The 21,066-nt window shown below is 37.2% G+C and overlaps 1 protein-coding gene and 1 pseudogene across 6 annotated transcripts in view; one reads left to right on the forward strand and one right to left on the reverse strand.

Moving 5' to 3' along the window:
- Nucleotides 1-21,066, reverse strand: part of Scaper (S-phase cyclin A associated protein in the ER) — a 323,341-nt gene that overhangs the window by 207,510 nt on the left and 94,765 nt on the right. For all 6 annotated transcript variants that reach the window (XM_027415034.2, XM_027415035.2, XM_027415032.2 and 3 more), the window contains 5 exons: nucleotides 19,922-20,077; nucleotides 17,692-17,834; nucleotides 13,847-13,928; nucleotides 12,400-12,552; nucleotides 11,830-11,937 (listed from right to left, as the gene is read on the reverse strand). In XM_027415034.2, the coding sequence (XP_027270835.1) occupies nucleotides 11,830-11,937; nucleotides 12,400-12,552; nucleotides 13,847-13,928; nucleotides 17,692-17,834; nucleotides 19,922-20,077 (642 nt within the window). The remainder of the gene's footprint in view (nucleotides 1-11,829; nucleotides 11,938-12,399; nucleotides 12,553-13,846; nucleotides 13,929-17,691; nucleotides 17,835-19,921; nucleotides 20,078-21,066) is intronic.
- LOC113835557 lies at nucleotides 7,966-9,933 on the forward strand (annotated as a pseudogene).

The following is a 21,066-nucleotide window of genomic DNA, read 5'->3' on the forward strand; positions in this document are numbered from 1 at the left end:
AAAAAAAAAAAAAAAGGAAAGTCTCTGTAAACCTGGGGATTTTTAGGTTTCTAACATTGAGTCTTTACTATTATCTCCAAAAGTAAATTATTTTTAAAAAATCTTAGATATATTTTATGAGTATGACTGTTTTGTATGCATACAAGTGTACCACATGTGTGCCTGATGCCTGCAGAGGTCAGAAGAGGGCATTAGATCCCTTGCCACTAGAGTTACAGGTGGCTGTGAGCTGCCATGTGGATGTTGGGAACTGAACTCAGATCCTCTGCAAGGGCAACACGTGCTCACAACTGCTGATCCATCTCTGTAGCCCTCAAAACTAAACTTTTAATCAAAGAAAAAATAATCAACACTACAAGTGACTCTAATTGTTAGTATTATTAATAAAATTTGAGGCCTGAGAAATGGCTCAGTAGGTAAAGGTGCTTGGCCAATAAGCTTAAACCTAGAACCCATGTGCTAAAAGGAGAAAAAAATGTCTACAAATTGTCCATTGATCTCCACACATGTTCGTGCATACACACACTAATAAATTAAAATAATTTCTCAAATCAACTTAAACTTACTATCACTAATGAAGCACAAAATGAAAAAATGAATTTAACCACTCAGAGCAGCAGTTCTCAACATGGGGTCGCCTAAGACATCGGAAACACTGGTATTTACATTACAATTCATAACAATAGCAAAATTAGTTATGAAGTAGCAATGAAAATGATGTTAGGGTTGGGTCACCATCAAATAAAGAACTGTATTAAAGAGTTGGAGCATTAAGAAGGTTAAGAACCACGGACGTAAAAGAGTTTGTTCATTTGCTTTGCTTTTCTGTTGCCAGCTACATAATGCTCTTCTTAATACTCTTGTAAAAAGAGTATAGGCTTCTGTTCCTACAAAGGGAAGGGAAGGAAATGAGTAAAAGTCATTGTGGAGCTTTGTTTCCCAGGATGTGGATGAAGATGCCATGCTTCTTCCACATCAACGCCAGGCACAACTTGTGCTGAACAATGAACTCAGTTTGCACTGCATAAGATGCAGTGACTTTTTTATGCTTTTGCTGATATAAAATTGCCCTTTTTTCTAATCTATCACGTAATTAGCATAATTTCTAGTGATAAAATATGAACTTAGCATTTGAAAAATAACCTTTGATTGCAAATATCCAATGAACATTGGTAAGTTTTAAGATCATTCATGAAGATCCTGCTCACAGTTTTAAGGAGACAAATGAAATTCATTGTTATTTTCCTTCATACTTGAGAATGCAGCATAAAAAACAGAATATCTAAGTCACATTTTTGGAATGCAATGGATTGTTTCAAAGAAAGAATACACAGATTCATAATGAAGAAAGACAACCATCCACAATTTTTAAACTTCATTCTCCTTACAAAAATAATGCATCTTACACCAAAAGTTACATGCTTCATTAAATTGTGAGACAGGACAGTGAAGAAAGCAAGCATTAAAATTAATGCTGTTTCTCTAATAATACATGTAAAAATGTTAATTTTAGAATATACTCATAACTAGCACTCATTTTATGTAAAAATATATCTATTTGAATTATAAAACCACCATAATCTCAAATATACATCAGTTCTTTTGTGAGAAGTCTTTTAAAATGCTAGAAAGATTTTCCAGTTAAATTAGAGAAAAACACAAAACAAGAAAGCTTTCTTACTCAGCAGTAACCTATTACTTTTAACAGTCTTAAAATAAGACGCATGTCAAAGGTCAAGAGTAAGTTATCTGAGATGTCAAGTGCACTGGGTCAAAGGTACAGTTTTATTAGGTCAGAAGTGATATAAATAAAATCTTATATGCCAAAGAAGGATAATAGTCACAGTATATATAATGTAAAGACATCATAGATGACAAGTAATAAGTTTAAGTAGAACAAGTGTGTTTACTATAGATACCTTTACTGATTAAAAATGAAACTTCCACGTGAGTAAAATAGCCTCTCTATATAATATAGTTCATACGCTCTATTACCAACATTGTTTTTCAGGAGGAAGAAGATTTCACTAATAGTTACAAGAATTAAGTAAGAAGGTGATAATTTTCATTATTTGAAACTGACAGAATGCACAAAATGAACACATCAATGAAACCTCAATCTAGAATGACTAAATAAAGACCACTACAATAACCACAAAATTTACACATTGCTACACATTGTTTTATTAGTCTACTATTCTTTCTTTTTCATCTCTTCTTATTGAAATGAAGATATAAATTTATTTCTGAGTTATATAATAGCATACTGTGGAATTTTTTTCATTCTAGAGATAAAACTGAGGACTTATGGATGCCAGCAAGTACTCTCACCAAGCTGCACCCACTACCCCTGAAAACTTTTTAACATTTAATTTTAATTAACTTTAAAGTAAGTAGTATATTCAACTTTACTAAGGGAATCTACTAATAAATGTTTTTAAACAAATGAACGCATGTTTTTAAATGGGAAGTAGTACCTATCATTTAGGGAAGTAATCCTATTTTTAAAAAAATTCTATCTAAAGAAAAAGGATAAAGGCCACTGGTTTGTTTTATTTTATTTTATTTTTTACTTTCATTTTTTGTTATCTGATACAGAGTCTCACCCTAGCTGTCCTTGAATTCTAGATCTTCCTGCCTCTCTGCCTTCCAACTGCTGGGATGCAGGCATGTGTTACCATAGCCCACAAGTGACTACAATTCTAAAATCAAATTCAAACTGAAAATAGGAACATTGTAAGATATTTAAGTAAAAAAAAAATCCATACCACTTTCTATAAAAGTACTCATACAATCTGAATGAAAAAAATCATAAATTACTTGAGGTGAACTAAATAGATAATCAGTTCCATATTCCACTTCAACTATATTACAATTATGTAGAATTTACAAAGAAGAAATTTAGATGTACATTAAAATACTACCTTTAAAGCTATGTATAATTTTTCACTTCAGTTAAATTCGATTCAGTAAATGTCTATTAGAAATCTAAACTAAGTATCAAACATTACATCAAATATAAACTCATAGAAATTCAATACTGGAGACTTAATTCCAGCCTCAATGAACTGGCTAGTACTAGATTCATCTTCCAACACAAAGACTACACAAAATGCACAGAGCAACCAAGGAAAGGTGGTAAGGAGCAGCCACACAGCCAACACTTGTGAGCAGGACCACAATTGACAAGGACAAGCAGCCCAGGAAGTGTGCTTCCACCCTTTCTGAATCTTCCTTAATGGCTTAAATCAGTTGTTGGCTTGGGAGAATAGTGCAAGTTACAAATGAGAATTAATGAGCTGAAGAGACACAATCCAGAGTTTAAAGCTGCAAAAGGAAGAAATCTAAGAGAATGGAACTCAATAAGTTTTGTGCAATTTCTCTTTAACCATCAGCCATGCCCAGAAAATCATGAGTAAACAGTAATTTCATTCCTTCCACTTAGATAAAACTTTATTAAGAAGCTTCAGCAGTGTGGTGGTGGTGCAAGCCTTTAATCCCAGCAGAGGCAGGCAGATCTCAGTGGGAGTCTAGGTCCCTCTAACTATGACTGCTGTCTGAGTCATTCTGTCCCCAACAGCTCTGCTTGGGGCAGAGTCCATGAGTCTGAACAGCATGGAACCTATGACCATAAAGTCAGCAAAAGCCAAGATGGCTGGGGACCCAGTAGCCATAGAGCTAGGCAGTGGTAGCACACACCTTTAATCCCAGGATTCAAGAGACAAGCAGCTGGATCTCTGTTAGTTCAAGGACACACTGAGATTCTTGAAATTGATCCAGTCCTAAATAGAAACAGCTCACATAAAGGTGATCTCAAAACTCGAGATCACACGCCTTTAATCCCAGCACTAGGGATTAAAAGGAAGAACCAAAGGGTCTCATGAGAGATTTAGTCTCCAGCTACACTGAGGAACAGATAGCAGTATAGGACTGCAGTCTGAGGATTTGTGGAGCTAGCTGGATCACCCCTTCATTCTGAGGCAGAGGTAAGAGCTAGTGGCCGGCTGCTTTGCATATCTGACCCTCAGCTTGAACCCTAGTATCTGTCTCTGGGTTTTTATTAATTCATGTTACTTTTGCATGTTACAGGACTGCTTCCTCATTATGTGAACATATTTATAACAGCACACGGTTATTTCAAGTAAAATGTTACATTTTCAAATCTAATGATAGGAATAGTGTGGACATACACTGTGAAATTGATGCCTTATTGGAACGTCAGAAAACAGAAGCCATGCCCATTCCAAAGACCCCATCTAGCAAGTGACAAGTAGATACAGAGTTTGCAAATAAGATAAATGTACAAGAATTCTGCAAAGCAGAAGTTAACAAAGACAGTGTCTGTGGCATACGTGTCTCATATTGAAATTACAATTAGTACATATATGGTCTACAGAAGACCTAACTAAGTTAGACCTACAGAAGGTCTAACTAAGACAGAAGATGTCTTAGTTAGGATTTTATTGCTGTGAAAAGATACCGTGCCCATGGCAACTCTTATAAAGGAAAATATTTAATTGGGGCTAGCTTACAGTTTCAGAAGTTTAGTTCATTATCATGATGGTGGGGCATGGCGACATGCAAGCAGACATGGTGCTGAAGAAGGAGCTAAGAGTTCTACATATTGATCCCCAGGCAGCAGAAGCAGACTACATCACTAGGTCTACCTTGAGCATAAATGAGACCTCAAAGGTTACTTCCACAGCAACACACTTCCTCCAACAAGGCCACATCTACTCCAACAAGGCCACACCTCCTAACAGTGCCACTCCCTATGGGCCAAAAATTCAAACATGGGTCTATGGGGGTGTGTTACAATAAATCTTTTTGCCAAAAGCCGCCTGAGCCCCACTGCCACGTGCAAGCTTTACGCCAGCTGCCCGCCCGAGTTAGGCCCAAATGAATACACAGAGAGACTTGTATTAGTTACAAAGCTGCTTGGCCAATGACTAGGATTCTCATTTGTTAGCTCAGTCTCAATTACCATACATCTATATATTTTATGGGACTTATCTTATCGGACGCCTTATTGGCGTCCCTCCTTGCTGGTGAATCACATCATGCCGCTGGAGCAGGAGCCGAGGGGAAAAGAGAGCGACACTTCCTTTTTCCTCTTCTTAAATATGAGTCTCCTTGCTATGTCATTTCCTGTCTGGAACACCATTTCTCTGCAACATTTCCCAGAATCCTCTTTGACTCCTAGTCCAGCTTAACCTGCTGTCTCATTGGCCAAGCAAGTACTTTATTTATAAACATACACAGAAGTATTTCCCCCATCAGGGGTGTGGGAGCATTACCACTGGACTATACCTGGTTTGGCTCCAGAGGCAAGCACCTAGCCCTAATCCATCTTTAGTTTAGCAGATACCTGTTGTTTCTCTTGTTGCTCTATGTGTGAATCTTGCCTGAGAGTTTCCCAAGGATGCAAAGACTATACAAAACTTGGTTAGGGGAGAAACTGGAAAACTGTAGTACCTCTGAACCAAGAATTTGCACTTGGCATTATTCCTATGGAAGCTTCCTCAGGTTGTTTTGAGGGTATGGAAATCAACTTGCTCAGTCCTGAATTGGAGAACAATTAAACAAGGCCTGGGTAAAGGAAGACTGGGTCCCCCTGCAGCCAAAAAAAAGGCTGAAGTCATTCTTTTTTTCTTTTTTCTTTTTTCACTGCTGGGCAATTTATTTTGCCAACATCTTAAAGTTAATGTTTACACAAGCACAAAGCCAAACTTGAACAGGGACCACGTGACTCACTGGAACCAAAATAAAGTTTGGCTAACATGACAGTTTTATCGCCACCCTGTCATCCAAGGAGGACCTTTGCTGAACACTAGAAAGAATTTACTTTGGCCCCTTCCTCCCTCCACAATCAGGCCTTCAGTCCTAGAACAGAAGCCTTCAAAGGACACTAAGGTCTATAGAAGCCATGCCCTTTGAGGCTGTGGGATGCCCGTGATGGTAATGCCCAGTGCTCTCTGACATTTGAAAACAGCTGAATCTGGGGTCTTCAAACAGCTGGATGCTGAGCTGAATTTCTTATACTATGTCCTGATCTGTAGGGATTCAGGGAGATGAAGCAAGAGGTTGGTTGTAAGCTGGTGGAAAAGTCCACTGTGTAGATCAAGACTTCCAGATAAAGGACTTGGGTAGTCTTAAGACTTGTCTTAACTCTGCCAGATGGCTCATGTTACCATGGGAACTGAATGAAACTTTCTTTCTCTTTAAGGTTTTGTCTCTCACACTGGTGGGTTCCAAACTGATCTTCCTGATGACTGTTTTAGATTATGTATTGGTCAAAGCAGAACCAATGACTAACAGCAGAAACCAACAAGTGAACAGGCATTAGCCCAGGAGGAGAGCTACAGGGCTGTCTTTCCACCAGGGTCATTCACATGTGGATATGGCTTTCCCCACACTGCTCATTAGTCCTTTATTTAACTAAAACACTCCAAGAGTTCCAGGGTCCAGCCCTCTAGTTCTCCCTCAGTTGAGCAAACATTTCCTGAGTGGCATGTCAGACACCAATGCCCAGATGATAGGGGTTCCACGGTGGGGAGGTGACAGCTTTTACTCCTCACAGAGTTCATAGTCAAGGAAGATTGGCCCTGGAGTCACAAAGCCAACATAGAAAGGGCTCAACATTTTTCTACTCATGAGAGCCAGTCAAATGAAACCAAAATCTATATGTAGGTTTGGAACTTTTACTGCTATAGCACTGCCTAATGGTGCTACACAATTCTCCCTCCAAATTATCTTTAGCCAATTAGGAGGACACCGAAGAAGAGAGAACAAATCACCAACTGCCAAGAATATACAAATCTAAATATCAGAGCTGTCACTACCCTGTGAAATCAGGGAAGGAATAAGAACCTTAAAGGGCTGTCTTAACCAATCTACATGAAGAACTCAGGAATGATGGAATTCATGAATGAAGCCACAATACACAGTTGCCATTTTGAAGTGCCCATATTAATGATATGTCAATCAGAATTCATTGTCTATTGTATGGTGCGGTGGTTTGAATGAGAATAGCTCCCATAGGTTCATATATTTGAATGCTTTGTCTTCATTCTTAAGGTGCCTTAAGGTGAGTCTTATTTCCAGGGACCTGGATGAACCCCACACCTTTGCAGCAACAAGGAGGCCATACCTATTCAAACCACCACCATCTCTCCTGGCCCCACAGATTCTAGCCGTAATACAATGCAGAAATGCATCCAGTCCAACTTCAGGAATCCCCATTTCCATTCATCTATGTGCTATCACATGGCTCATGGCTTTTATCTCTCCTCTTGCCTGTCCTGTTTCCCTTGTGTCCGGCTGGTGACTCTGCATTTCTTCTTCCCCGAGACTTGTGTCTCCAGAATTCCCGCCTAACCTCTTCCTGCCAAACTAATTCAGCTCTTTATTACAACAGTCAGTGATAGATACAACTTCACACAGTGAAAGGAATATTCTGCAACAACACACAGAAGTAGAAGGTGGAATCTGAAGGGTTTTTTTTTTTTTTTTTTGAGAGGTTAGAAAAAAGAGACATGTTGCAAACATCCATTTGAATAGAGTCCACGCTTTCCCATAGCATGTTCAGCATAAAACTAGGCCAAGCTCCCCTGGATGCCAATAGAGGCAACAAGTTACTGGAAAAAGAACAAATTACTATATGATGGAATATAAACAACAAATTACTATCTCTGTTGTATCTAGCTGTATGTGAAAGAACCAAACAGACCAAAGCAGACTGAAAGAGATTACATGAACCTGGTATCATTAGTCAGTGGCAATGCTAAGAACATAACAGAAGTCCTGGAAGAGAACCAACTGTACAGGACTGTCTTAGTTAAGATTTTTATTCCTGTGAAGAGACACCATGACCACAACAACTCTTACAAAGGAAATATTTAATTGGGGTGGCTTGCTTACAGTTTCAAAGGTTTATTCCACTATCATGGTGGGGAGTACGGAAGCATGCAGGCAGATCTGGTGATGGAGGAATAGCTGAGAGTCCTACATCTTACAGGCAACAGGAAGTCAACTGATTTACTGGGTGGTATTCTGAGCATAGGAAACCTCAAAGCCCTCCCCCACAGTGACACACTTCCTCCAACAAGGCAATACCCACTCCAACAAACCCATAGTTCCCAATGATGGCACTCCTTATGAGATTATTAGGGCCAATTACATTCAAACTACCACAAAAACTAACAAGATGGCTCCATATCAATATTCAAAGTTACACTTCTTAATTATGAATTCTATTTCTGTGAAGAGACACCATGACCACATCAACTCTTATAAAGGAAAACATTTAATGGGGCAGCTTACAATTTCAGAGGTTTACTCCATTATCATCATTGTGGGACATGGTGATGTTCAGGGAGACATGGAGAAGGAGCTGAGAATTCTACATCTCAATCCAAAGGCAATAGAAAGTGAACTATCTCACTACTTGAGCAAAGGAGACCTCAAAGCCCGCCCCCACAGTGACACCCTTCCTCTAACAAGGCCACACTTTCTAATAGTGCCACTTGCTTTGGGGGCCATTTTCTTTCAAACCACCTCACCATTGGTTCAAGAACTATTTCAATGGGAAAGGGAAGATACAGCTGATTGTGTGTGATTAAAGGCTGAAGACTATAAAGAAACCTTCCAAGTCATGAGATTTGCTGAAGTAACCCAAGAGATAAAGTAGTGAGACCAGTAGTGATATGTGGCCTGACACAAGAAGGTGAAGCAGAAATCTGGTTAGGGAGCATGACTGGATGAGCCACTGGTGACTGAAATGATTCTACAGAGCTTTTCATCATTGCCCCTGTGCAAAGTTTGGGTATCAATGAGAGACCCTTCCAAAAGTAACTGAAGTTTTGGAGACACAACATCACCTGTGACAACTGATGACTGAGGAGCTTAACAAACAATGAACTTTCAAAGCTTTTAAAGAAGAATTTGACAATGATACTGTAGATAAAGAAAACTACACTCAAAGAAAAACTAAATGAAAAAGAAAAGTTGATCTCAGGAATAAAATCAGAAATAGAATGACTGGAAAAGAAAAATCAAGCTTTGGAGTACAGGACTGAGATTCCAGAGAAAACAACTAAATCCAGATAAATGCAATCTACAGCAGGAGCCTGAAAGCCAGTCAGAAGCTTCAGTGGAAGCTTTCTGATAAGCACAGTTAAGGGCCAGGTTGCAAGGCATGGTGACAGATGAAGTGACAAAAGGAATGAGAGCATCAGGTAGCACCAACCCAGCTAGAGATGCAGAATAAACTGTGGGTCAAACATGAAGAGCTCAAACAGTTGAAGGTCACTGTGATTAAATCCAAAACCAAGAAGCCAGAGAGACTCTCCTGAGAGTGGGGCCAAGAAAAATATCACTCAGAGATCTGTCCCTCCATCACCCATACATAGTACACCAACTATTGTCTGACACAGCAAGTCCCGTTCTGCAGGAGCAGATCAGTAGATCATAAGTCTACCTCCCTAATGTGTAAACTGAGACACTCATGCAGTCACATGTCCCTCCCACCATCACAGTGTCTTCTAAAAATAAAAAAGATGCTAGCTAAGTGTGAGAAGTACATGCTGACCCACCAGGAAGTAGCCTCTGATGGGGAGATTCAGATTGATTTAAGGATGATGTTAATGAGGTGGTGGACAATCTGTTCAGTTTACTGATGTTGAGACTTTAAAACAAGAATCACCAGCTGGGAGTCACAAATAAAGTAGCACCTGCACATCCAGAGGGTACAGACTCTGAATGGACTGATGTAGAAACAAAGTGTGCTCTGGCTATTAAGGTGAAAGTGGGATCTCAGCTTGGCCCCCAATATCATCATCATTCACAATCCAAGTGGAAGAGGCCTTGAACTGACAGCCCTGGTATCAGAACGTTTTTGTTTGTGTTGGTGACTTCTCCAAAGCAGTGCCAAAAGAAGCGTTAGGGTCATCTTACAAAAGATAGTATCTAGATCACACTGAATTTTTTGTAACTTTTCCAACTGTTCTAAATATTTTCTAGGGTTTCTTAAACAAAACAAATTCTGCTATTGATAAAATGCAAAAATGTACTTTAAGCATATCTAATGATTAAAACTTTCAAAACAAACATGGTGACTGGCCAATGGTAAAACCATTTTAGGAAGTGTTTAAAACGTTGTATGTATATTTACTTCTTGACCTTTAGATATGCCAAAGGAATTGAAATAAAAAGTACGAGAAATGTACACACACACACACACACACACACACACACACACACACACACACACAGTCAGTAAGACAACTCAGTGAGTAAAAGTGCAACCCTTATGACAAACCTGAATTAAATCCCCAGAGCACAAATAATAGAAGAGTTAGCTGTTGTGAGTTATTCCTATGTCAAAATGGGAGGTGGGAATCTACAAGAGCTTGAGTATGTAAGGCATTGGCAAGAGAAATTCTGCTTCAAAAACAAGTTGGAAGGAAAGAGCCAACCCCCAAAGCTGTCTCCTGGCCTCTACCCACCACACCCACAAAATAATAAGATAAACATAAATCTTAAATAAAAGTTTAACACACACTGATATCTACAAACAGGTACTGCCCTCAAAGAAAAATATTTCCTGGGCAGATTACCAGATGTTTATCAAGCATGAATTCCATATCTTTAGTGCCTTTAGACATTCTGCATTATAAAGAGAACAAATTCATAGATGTCATCCTAGTTCAAGAACAATTGAATACAAAATTTAAAAACATTCACAAAAATGTAAAATTTCAGCACACCATAACTACAGGCATGTAAATAATACATTTCTAAAACTATGTAAATGGTTTACTAATCCAATTATTAACCATTTAACATAAAATAGACATTGATTTATGTTTTATAAAATATTTGGTAAATCACTGATGAATTCCTGTCTCAAATTAATAACAAAATAGTATAACTTCTCTTTTTAAAGATCTATTTGTATGTTTGTATGTGTGTGTGTGTACCTGTGTGTGTCTACCATGCACAATGTGCATGTAGTTGCCCACAAAGACGAGAGGAGGGCATCCGATTCCCTAGAGCTGCAGTTACAGACAGTTGTGAGCCAGCTAATATGTGTGCTCAAAAACAAATTCTGGTTCTCTATAAAGTCTGGTACTCTTAACTGCAGAGTCACCTCTGAAGTGCCTGATTATAACTTCTTTTTTTTTTTTTTTAAGATTTATTTATTTACTATGAATACAGTGTCCCGCCTGCATGTATCCCTGCAGGCCAGAAGAGGGCATCAGACCTCATTACAGATGGTTGTGAGCCACCATGTGGTTGCTGGGAATTGAACTCAGAACCTCTGGAAGAGCAGGCAGTGCTCTTAACCCCTGAGCCATTTCTCCAGCCCCGATTATAACTTCTTTAAAAATATTTTTTAGTATGTTCTATTCACTTAGGGTATGTGTGTGTGAACACTAAGTTGTTTATGTGTCATGACATGTAGGTGGGGATTACTACATGACAATCTGAAGGAGTCAAGTCTCTCCTTCTACCATGTGAATCTCAGGGATCAAACTGAGGTTGACAGGTTTGGCTGAATGTGTCTTTTTCCTCTGAGCTAGCTATCTCACAAGCACAAAATACTATAACTTTTTCTGGCACAAAAATTATGTAAATGATAACAAAAATTTTGTTTGTATAGCTAGTATGTATACTAAAATAATAACATATATTTCTATTATATTAATTTATTAAGCCTAAGTGTAGTTCTAAATAGTTATATGAATACACATAAATATGGAACTCAATAAAAGAGCACAATCTAGATAATCAATTAGTAATCGTAAAAAAAACAGAAGTAAAGCTTACCACTTCTTCATCTGAAAGTTCACGCCCCTGGATACTGCTATTCTCTCTCACAGCTTGCTGATGTTTTTTCCCTTTAATGTGGCTAAAGAGATAAACTTCTGAAGCGATCTAAAAATACAAAATCAAAGTCATATCAATCAATATACCACTGCATCCAATATTAAGAACTAAACATTCAATCCAGTATTTACTTACAAGTTCGGATCACTCTATATATACAGTAAGCCTAAAATATTTCCCTTAGAATGCAATTCTGAGACCAAGTTTAATGATTCAAGTCTCAGCACTGAAAAACTGTGTTTTGATTTCTGGTCCCAATACATTAAAATATTGAGTGAGTCCATCATTAAGCAGGTAAACAACCATTTTAGTAACAATTGCATACATCAGCACTTTGCACTGGCATTCATAAATTCTATTATTTTTAACACTTACTTTTTATTTAAAATCCTCAAAAAAGTCAATAGTGCTTAGTAGATGCCTTAGCACAAGATTTGAAAGGTTGGAGCCTTTTAATGAATTTTAGCAATAAATTATATCATCGGACTATTAATAGTGACAGCCACCTACCAGGACATTGCAGAGAGAACACTGCTTCTTTCGTTCATAAGGGGTCAGTTTAGGGGCATAATCAGTACTTGCATGTCGCCCACTGCTTAACTCAGCAGCCTTTTCCTTCCTTTGTTCAATCTGTTCCATGTGCCTTCGAATGCTTTCATCATGCTGTAGACAAGGTCAAGTGTGAGATACATGAAAAGTATTCAGATTATACTGAGAACTTGAAAAAGACTTTCCATTAAAACTTCTAAAATAACCCAAAAGTAGCTTGTTTCAATATTAAGTTTCACACTGGAGAACAAAGTTCACACACACAGTCTTTTAACATATCACTCATGCACAATAATGCTTCCTGAAGTGTGTCCATAGGATGGAAGTACATGTTTTGTGGGAACAGTTTCATAGACAAGTTTGGAAAACAGTAAGTTAAAGATTGCTAACATAGAACTTCATACATCTTCTAGTGCATTACTGTGCTCAGAGATTCAACACTACTGGTTACTTGGAGGTAGAATTTTACCCACTACCCATTTGGTTACATATCAAACATTATGAGAAGTGCTGTTCCACAGCAACACTCATGCTTAGTCACACAGCAGGAAAAAGACAAAGGCCTATACTTACACCTGTCCTATAACTACATTTCACCTCCAGCCACTATCCCAGGAAAATCTTTTTTGTGCTCACGTTATTCTGTATAGTCAGAATGTATCTTACTCAACTGTATTTTCTATATTCAACTAATCTTTTCAAGATTCAGCTGAGTAATTATTCTTCCTGATCCTTGATATGCATACTGGACCACACCCCAACCTCTATTATATACAAGTTATCCAATTAACATCTGAATCTCACACTAGATTAGGAATTTCCTGAAAAGGGGAATCCAATCTTATCCATTCATTAATATTTGCTGCATTGAATTTAAATGAATTCATATAGCTGTAAAAATTGAAAAATTCAATCTTTCAGATTAAAAGGTTACTATCTCTGCAAGGAACCAACATGTAAATGTTTGATACAGTACAAAGCACTTATATATCAGAGACCACCTACATGTTATAATATTGGGAAATTTTTTTTTTTAGATTTCACAATCTTCCAAGTTAGAACTATGAAATTCAAAAGCATTGAAACCAAATGAATAATTACTAGATAATTAAAATAATAAAATACTATTAGAAATGACTTCAGGTTATTTATTAACTGATTAGTAAGAGTAGATACTAAATATCTTCATTGTTGTTCTACAATGATTCTACAATATCAAAATAAATTTATATCAAGATAAATTTGGCTTCCAAACAACTGAGTTTGAGTCAGTTATTACTCAATCATAAAACATCTGTTATCTAAATATTATAAATACAAATTAATTCAACTTTTATTCCACAGAATTTTGTAATGTGCTCCATTGTAAGCTCTAAAATTTCAAAATAAAATAACATGCTGTCCTGACCTTGAGCTGAATTTTTTTCTGCAGCTCTTCCATAGCTTCTTGCTGAGCGGCTGTGAGTGCTGCCAACCGTTCCTCCCTGTCTCTGTAAGACACAGTCAAATCTGTAGGATCACCTGCTTAGAATAACATGCCTCAATCTCATGAAATCAAAAAATACAATTTAGATGCAAGGCTTATATATTCTAATAGGCCATTATTTTTAAAATATTCTGAATGTGTATTATGTCTCAAATATTGCCCAATAAATATTTGAGAAGCAACAGGAGTTTGTTTCATCTTGTTTGTTTCTAGTAATGAAGCAACACAGCTGATTAGCTATGAAAATAAGTTTCTGACCCCAAGAATGGTTCTGGAACTATCATTAAATATAAAATGTTGAAAACATAATTTATTCTTATCCTCTTAAAAATGTTATTAATACCACAAGAAAGACAATTAAAAGGCATAAACTGATAAGCAAAGTGAACAGAAGAGGAAACCATGATATACTCTGAACATCAGCATGATGGGGGATGTCCTTCTGTATATATGTTTCTCTTATTGGTTGATGAATAAAACACTGCTTGACCAATAGCCAAGCATGAAGCATAGGTGAGGTAATCAGACCAGGAGAAGGCTGGGGAAAAGAAGGCAGAGGAAGGCCTCAGAATGAGATGCCATGGGGTCAAGAAGTAACATGCCAGGTTACAGGTAAACTACAGCCTCATGGCAATACATAGATTAATAGAAATGGGTTAATAATTAAGGCAATTAGCCAATAAGAAGCCTAAGCATCAGGCCAACAGTTTTATAATTTAGTGTCTGTATGTTTTTGGGGGGCAAAGTGGCGATGGGACCAGGCTGGAAAGAAGCTCCAGCAAGAAAATGGCACCACCAACGTGGGTTACACGAATTTCCACATAAAACCTGGATAAGTGCTTGCCATATAGGCATGAAGATCTGAATTCAGAGCTCAGATTCCCAAGGACCCACATAAAAGTTCAATTCTTTCAGCATGTGCCTAGAAGCCTAGTGCTGGGCAGCTGGAGACCAGAGGATCCCTGGATATTGTTGGGCAACCAGGCTAGCCAAACCAGTGACCTCCAAGTCTACTAATGGAACTTTCTTATTGTTACTGTTGTTGTTCAAAAAGTAAGGTAAAAATCAAGGAAACTTCTCATGTTGACTTCTGGTCTCCATATGCACATATTTATTTAAACTCATGAGAAACACAAATCAGGAATAAATTAAGATGGCATTATAAATCTTTGGTATGTTAAGAATATTCTATTTATGTGGTCCTCCTAACAAAACACCACAACTTCAGTCTAACCTTAAGAAAAAAAAAATCAGACAATTCCTGAGAGACATCCTATAAAAATCTCAAATACTGGACTAGAGAGATGGCTAAGTAGCATTGGCTCTTCTTCCAGAGGACCCAGGTTCAATTCCCAGAACCCACATGGCTGCTCACAACCATTGTAAACTCCAGATTCAGGGGATATGAGGCCATCTCCTTGTTTCTGTGGATAGCAGGCAGCACAGACACACATGTATGAAAAAGATCCATATATATATAATAAGAAAAGTTAAGGTCCCAAATACTAATTCCCAGAAACTATGGACGCATCAAACCCAAAGAAAGTCTACAGAAAACTGACAAATATTTAAAGAAATTATGGCAAATAATGGCTAGATGCTTCCAAAATTTAACTTTAAAAACACACTAATGGACTGGGCAGTGGTGGCACATGCCTTTTGTTCCAGCATTCCAGAGGTAGAGGCAGGCAGTTCTCAGTGATTTTGAGGCCACCCTGGTCTAAGAGTTCCAGGACAGCCAGCACTGTTGCACAGTGAAACACTGTCTTGAAGAACCAAAAAGAAACAAACCAAAACAACACATTAATGTACAGAACAAGAGAAATAAAGGGATCCCTAGAAAAAATCATTTTTAAACTACCAAAAGACAAACAGAATGGCTATTTTGTGAACATGAAGAAAAGAAACAATTTATCACACTTGGGAAAAATAGGGTTAAAGACAGAGTTCTCATTAGGAACAAAAGAAAAGGAAAAGGCAATTTTTTTAAAGAAAAACTGTTATTCAAATGAAAGAAAATTAAAATATTCCTAGATGAATGAGTATCCAGCAGTTCACTGAATACAAAATCCTTTGCAAAAAAAATTCTACAGTGAGAGTCTCATCAACTAAAAACAGGACACCTGGATAAAAAGAAATGTCATGTACCAGAGATGATTAACAAATGCATAAACAAACACAAAGAAATGCAAAAATGCTTTCTTGTTGAATTTTGTGGTTTCTTTAAAAAATATAGGACAGCATAAGAAATAAAGTAAGACTACATTCTTCTGTTCTTGACAGACACAGGTGGAAGATGTGTGACAATAAGGACATGGCAGGAAGAAGAAAGTTGCTGCATTTACCACAGGTGATTCAGTCATAAATTTAAGTATATTATATTAAGTCAAAGAGACTTCTATACTTTAGCCAGCAAACAGTAAGACAATAATCAAAATAAGGAACTGTAATGGAGGAACTGCCACTACCAGATAGGTCTACAGTCACGTCCGAGTAGCATCTTGACTGTGGATTGAGGTGGAAGGGCCCAGGCCACCATGGGCGGTGTCAACCCTGGGCAGGTTGCCCTGGGCTACATAAGAATAGCAGGTGAATGTAAGCCTGGAATTAAGCCAGTAAGCAGCATTCCCCCAGGTTTCTGCTTCAGTTCTTGCCTTGGTTTCTACTGATAATGGACTATAACCTGTAGGTCAAATAAAGCCTTTCTTTTCCAGGTTACTTCTTAGTGTTTTATCACAGTAACAGAGAGCAAACTAACAGAGAGTAACAAATTATTTACCAGAAAGTTCCAGTTTAACAAAGAAAAAGCAGTAAAAGTGACAAAGACTTGAGATACAGAGATGGCAAATCTGTAACTGATGCAAATAACCCAATCATATTAAAAATTACATCAAGTGAAAGGAATAAACATATAAATCAAAAGGCAGAAATAAATAAGCAGATTTCAGAAAAGTAAAATACACGTTCAAGAAACAAAACCACAACAGTATGGAAGTAAAAGGACAGAAGACAAACTAAAATAGTAGCTTTGGTTGTATTTGTAACAAAAGACTGGCTTTTGTATCACAGTAAGATACAGTGAGAACAGAATGTATGCACTTAATCAAAACACATGAAGATACCATTCAGCTACTCCGCTTGAGACTGGACAGACTCAACAAAAAAACAGTAGACAAAGAAGACTAGAGTGCTCTGTTACCTACTCAGGTGATAAGGAGAGAACACTCTAACCAACACCATCCCCAAGGGCACAGAAACATTCTGCAGTATAGTCCATATCCAAGGCTATAAACATGGTCTCAACAAATACAGAAGTACTAAAAATAGACAAAGTATAATCTTCAAGTGACAAAAATAACTTTATTAGAAACCAGTAACAGAAAGCAATAGAATACAGAAAGCTAAATACACACTTCTAAAGAACTATAAGTCAAAGGGATCTAAACAACCTAATTAAAAAAAAAAAATCTTCAATTGACCCACCCTTTATGATGCAAATATCCTGAAAGACAATTCCTTTTCATTGACGCTAACTGGAGTCAATTTAATTTTTTCAGGCAAGAAAAGACTTAAAATAACTTTCTCAGCCAAAACAAAATTTTAATGTTCTCCATTTTGAATGTAATGTCAAGTATCATGGAAATTTCACACATTTCTATAGTTTTGGTATTTTTAGAATATATGTATGACATTGCTGATGTTAAAATCTGATTTTCTCAATGGCAAACGGTTCATCAAGACAAAAACCAAGGTAGCAAATTAAGTACCTGGCTCTTTCTCGGGCTGCATCTTCGCGGGCTTTTTCCTTCTCTTGCCGCTGTTGTTCAATCCGGGCTTCTTGCTCTTTCCTCTTCATCAACAACTCCTCTACACGGGCCTGCCGTTCTGCCTCTAGGGCTCTCTTTCGTTCCTGATGTAAAAAATTAAAGTTAAAAGAATTACATGTTTAATTAAAATAATCAAAGGAGATATAACTCTATCACAAACATGTATTCTAGACTATTCCTGGATTGTCAATAGGTACATGTTTTCTAAGAATTTAAGCAAAAATTAAATACCAATGACATGGTTTTCATGTCATTTACCGGCGTTACACAAAATTGTAACATAATACGATATGAATTAAATCCTAAGAACTACATACACATAGATATACATATTTATATGCATATATTATGACACAGTAAACAAGTTTTAATCAACTTTGAAGACTTATAATTTATAAAAATATGCCAACTGTATTCCTACAAACTAGCAAGTAAAAATATGAAAATATAATTAGGTAAAAATTCCATTTGCAATAGTATGATAGCTAATCTTGGTTGTCAACTTGACTAAATCTGGATTAACTAAAATGTAACCAAGCAGCAGGCACACATATGAAGGATTTTTTTTTTTTGGTTGAATTATTTGAAAACCCACAATAAACCCAGACCACTTGAGGTGAAAAGATCCACCCTAAATCTGGGCTACATCTCCTGCTAGCAGCCCACATAGAAGAACACAGAAGAAGGAAGCTTTGCTTTTTGCCTGCTTGTCCTCACTCTCACTGGCAAGTTCATCTATCCTGCTCCTGAGCCATTCTTTCACTGATGGTAGATACTACATCCTCAAGATTCCAACAAGGACTGAAACAGCCAGTGATCTAAGACATCCGAGACCCCAGCACCACATTGGGACTACTAAGACATTCCTAACCCTTGGCTTTTCTGTCAGGAGACAGTCATTGTTGCACTATTCAGACTGCATCCTGTAAGCCACTCTAAAACACACGCACGCACGCACGCACGCACGCACGCACGCACTCAGCACACTTGCACACATATATGTTTCCTATTACTTCTGTTCCTTTTGAGAAGCCTAATACAAATAGCATCAAGAAATTTTTTCTTAAAAATAAGTAATAAATGTAATAAAATAAGTCCATGATACCCATTAAAAACTATAAAATATTTCTAAAGCAAACTACACAAGGTCCAGATAAATGAAAAGACATTTTCTATCCATAGCTTATGATAGGTAAAAGTACTTGCTTGCACATGTAAGGGAGGCCCTGGGCTCAACTACCAGTATTCAAGGCAAAAAAAAAAAAAAAAAAAAAAAGTTTCTTCTTTGTGAAAACCCAATAAAGAAATCACCATAACAGAGAAACTTCCCTGACACTGTAATCCTGCTAGCGAAGTAATTATTCCCTCTTCCGTGGTACCTCTAAACCTGGTACACTTTTTCACATTACACTGGGATTTTATGATTTGCCATGTGGTAAATAATAGTTAAATTATTAATGGTTAATAATATTGATATTAGTCCTTGTCCTGGTGAGTTGAGATTTCTTCTGCACACATGCTCCTCATTAGAAAAGGATATGTAATTTCATGACTTCAAACCCAGCCATAAAGTCTATTTGTATTACTCAAAATGATCACAGCTGAAGGTATTTAAAACAGATAGCCTCCATTTATTTAAACACTGCAAGATTTTTTTTCATGTAGCAAAATTCCAAACAGATAAGGTTTTTTTTTTGTTTTTTTTTTAAACCAAGAAAGAACTAAGATAGACTCTTCACAACAAGGCAATTCATTCCCGAATGCTTCCTCCATCATAGAAATGGGAGCTGCAGAAATTCAAAGCTAACCAAGGTATCTGATAATACTGCTCAATAAATGATATGGCCCTCTGGTCCTAAGGAAAAGGACTGCCCAAATCTTTATTAACTATTTCTGTAACATTCTTTTTGGATCAGAACAAAGAAATAATTTGGTGCAATTAGAAAACAACAGATGACACGTGTCACAGCAGCTCAGTGTAGGGTCCCAGTTGACCTGAGAGGCAATGCTTCTAGTGAGGACAAGCACTGACTGCTCTCGCCATGCACCTCCATGTCTGTGCTATATTATTTCATGTACCCTTGGGAACAGAGACTAGGTTTTATCTTCAGCCCCCTACTCAGAGCCTGGGATGTAAAAGGTGCCCAGTAAACCCTGAGCAGAATCCTACCTGCACAGCTTCATCACGAGCTTGCTTTTCTTCTTGTCTTCTCTGACGCTCTTCCTGTAATTCATTGAGCCGCTGCTCATATTCCTTCAATTTTGATAAAACATCATGGCGTTTATTCTGAGCTTCAAGGGTATTTATAAAGGCAATCTCATTTACCTTCAATGAGAAGGAAGAAAGAGTCAGAATCAAATTAATTCTTAAAAGAGAGAGAAAAGTTGGTGTATGCTGCAGTTGCCCAGAAGCACCTGGGGCTGGAGTTACAGGTGCCTATGAGCCACCTGATGTAGGTGCTGGGAACCAAATCAGGTCCTCTGCAAGAGCAGTGTATACTCTTAACTACTGCTCCATCTCTCCAGCCCCCTCAACTCAATTCTTATAAAAATAAGAAATTTAACAATGATTTTACAGAACAATACTTAAATCAGCAGTAAGGCATGAGGAAAAATAAGTTTTTCCCACTAATATTTACCTCAAAGTAAGCTAACATATATGATAAACCCATAGGCTTTACTAGGAACTAATTTAGGAAGCTGCCATTGAAAATATTTTTAAAACAGCAAACAATTTAGAATTTTAGAGAATATTTTACAAATTTTTGTTTAATATGAATTTGTAATGATACAAAAACAGACTATATACAATTAAGTATGTTCATTTTATTCTAATGATACTTTTATTTTTAAAACTGGTATACAAAGTAATACATTTGATCATATCAACTAGTAACGGATTTTCATACTCATATATCATTACTTGTTGGTGTAATTGGTCCTCTCCCTCAAATCTTCCCTGTGCTTGGTACTCACCACAGCCTGGCTGTTGCCTTCATTCACCAGGTGCTCCCCCATCTACTTCCATGACATGCACTATATTGCCCTCTCTTCCTCAACATCTTCCTCACTCATAATCCCCTTTGCAGTTTCATAAATCACTCATACACAGAATTTTACGTCAAGGTTCTATATATGAAAATTTAGCTTTCTAAGTCAGGCTTATTTTGCTTAATTTAATGATTTCCAGTTCTATCCATTTTCTGCAAATGTCATGATTTTATCTTTCTTTATGACTGAATAAAATTCTATTGTGAATATGCACCAAATTTTATTTATCCATTCATCTACTAACAGACAATTAAGCTGGTTCCA

The sequence above is a fragment of the Cricetulus griseus genome, chromosome 4 (genome assembly GCF_003668045.3).
Source record: "Cricetulus griseus strain 17A/GY chromosome 4, alternate assembly CriGri-PICRH-1.0, whole genome shotgun sequence".
Classification (NCBI taxonomy): domain Eukaryota; kingdom Metazoa; phylum Chordata; class Mammalia; order Rodentia; family Cricetidae; genus Cricetulus; species Cricetulus griseus.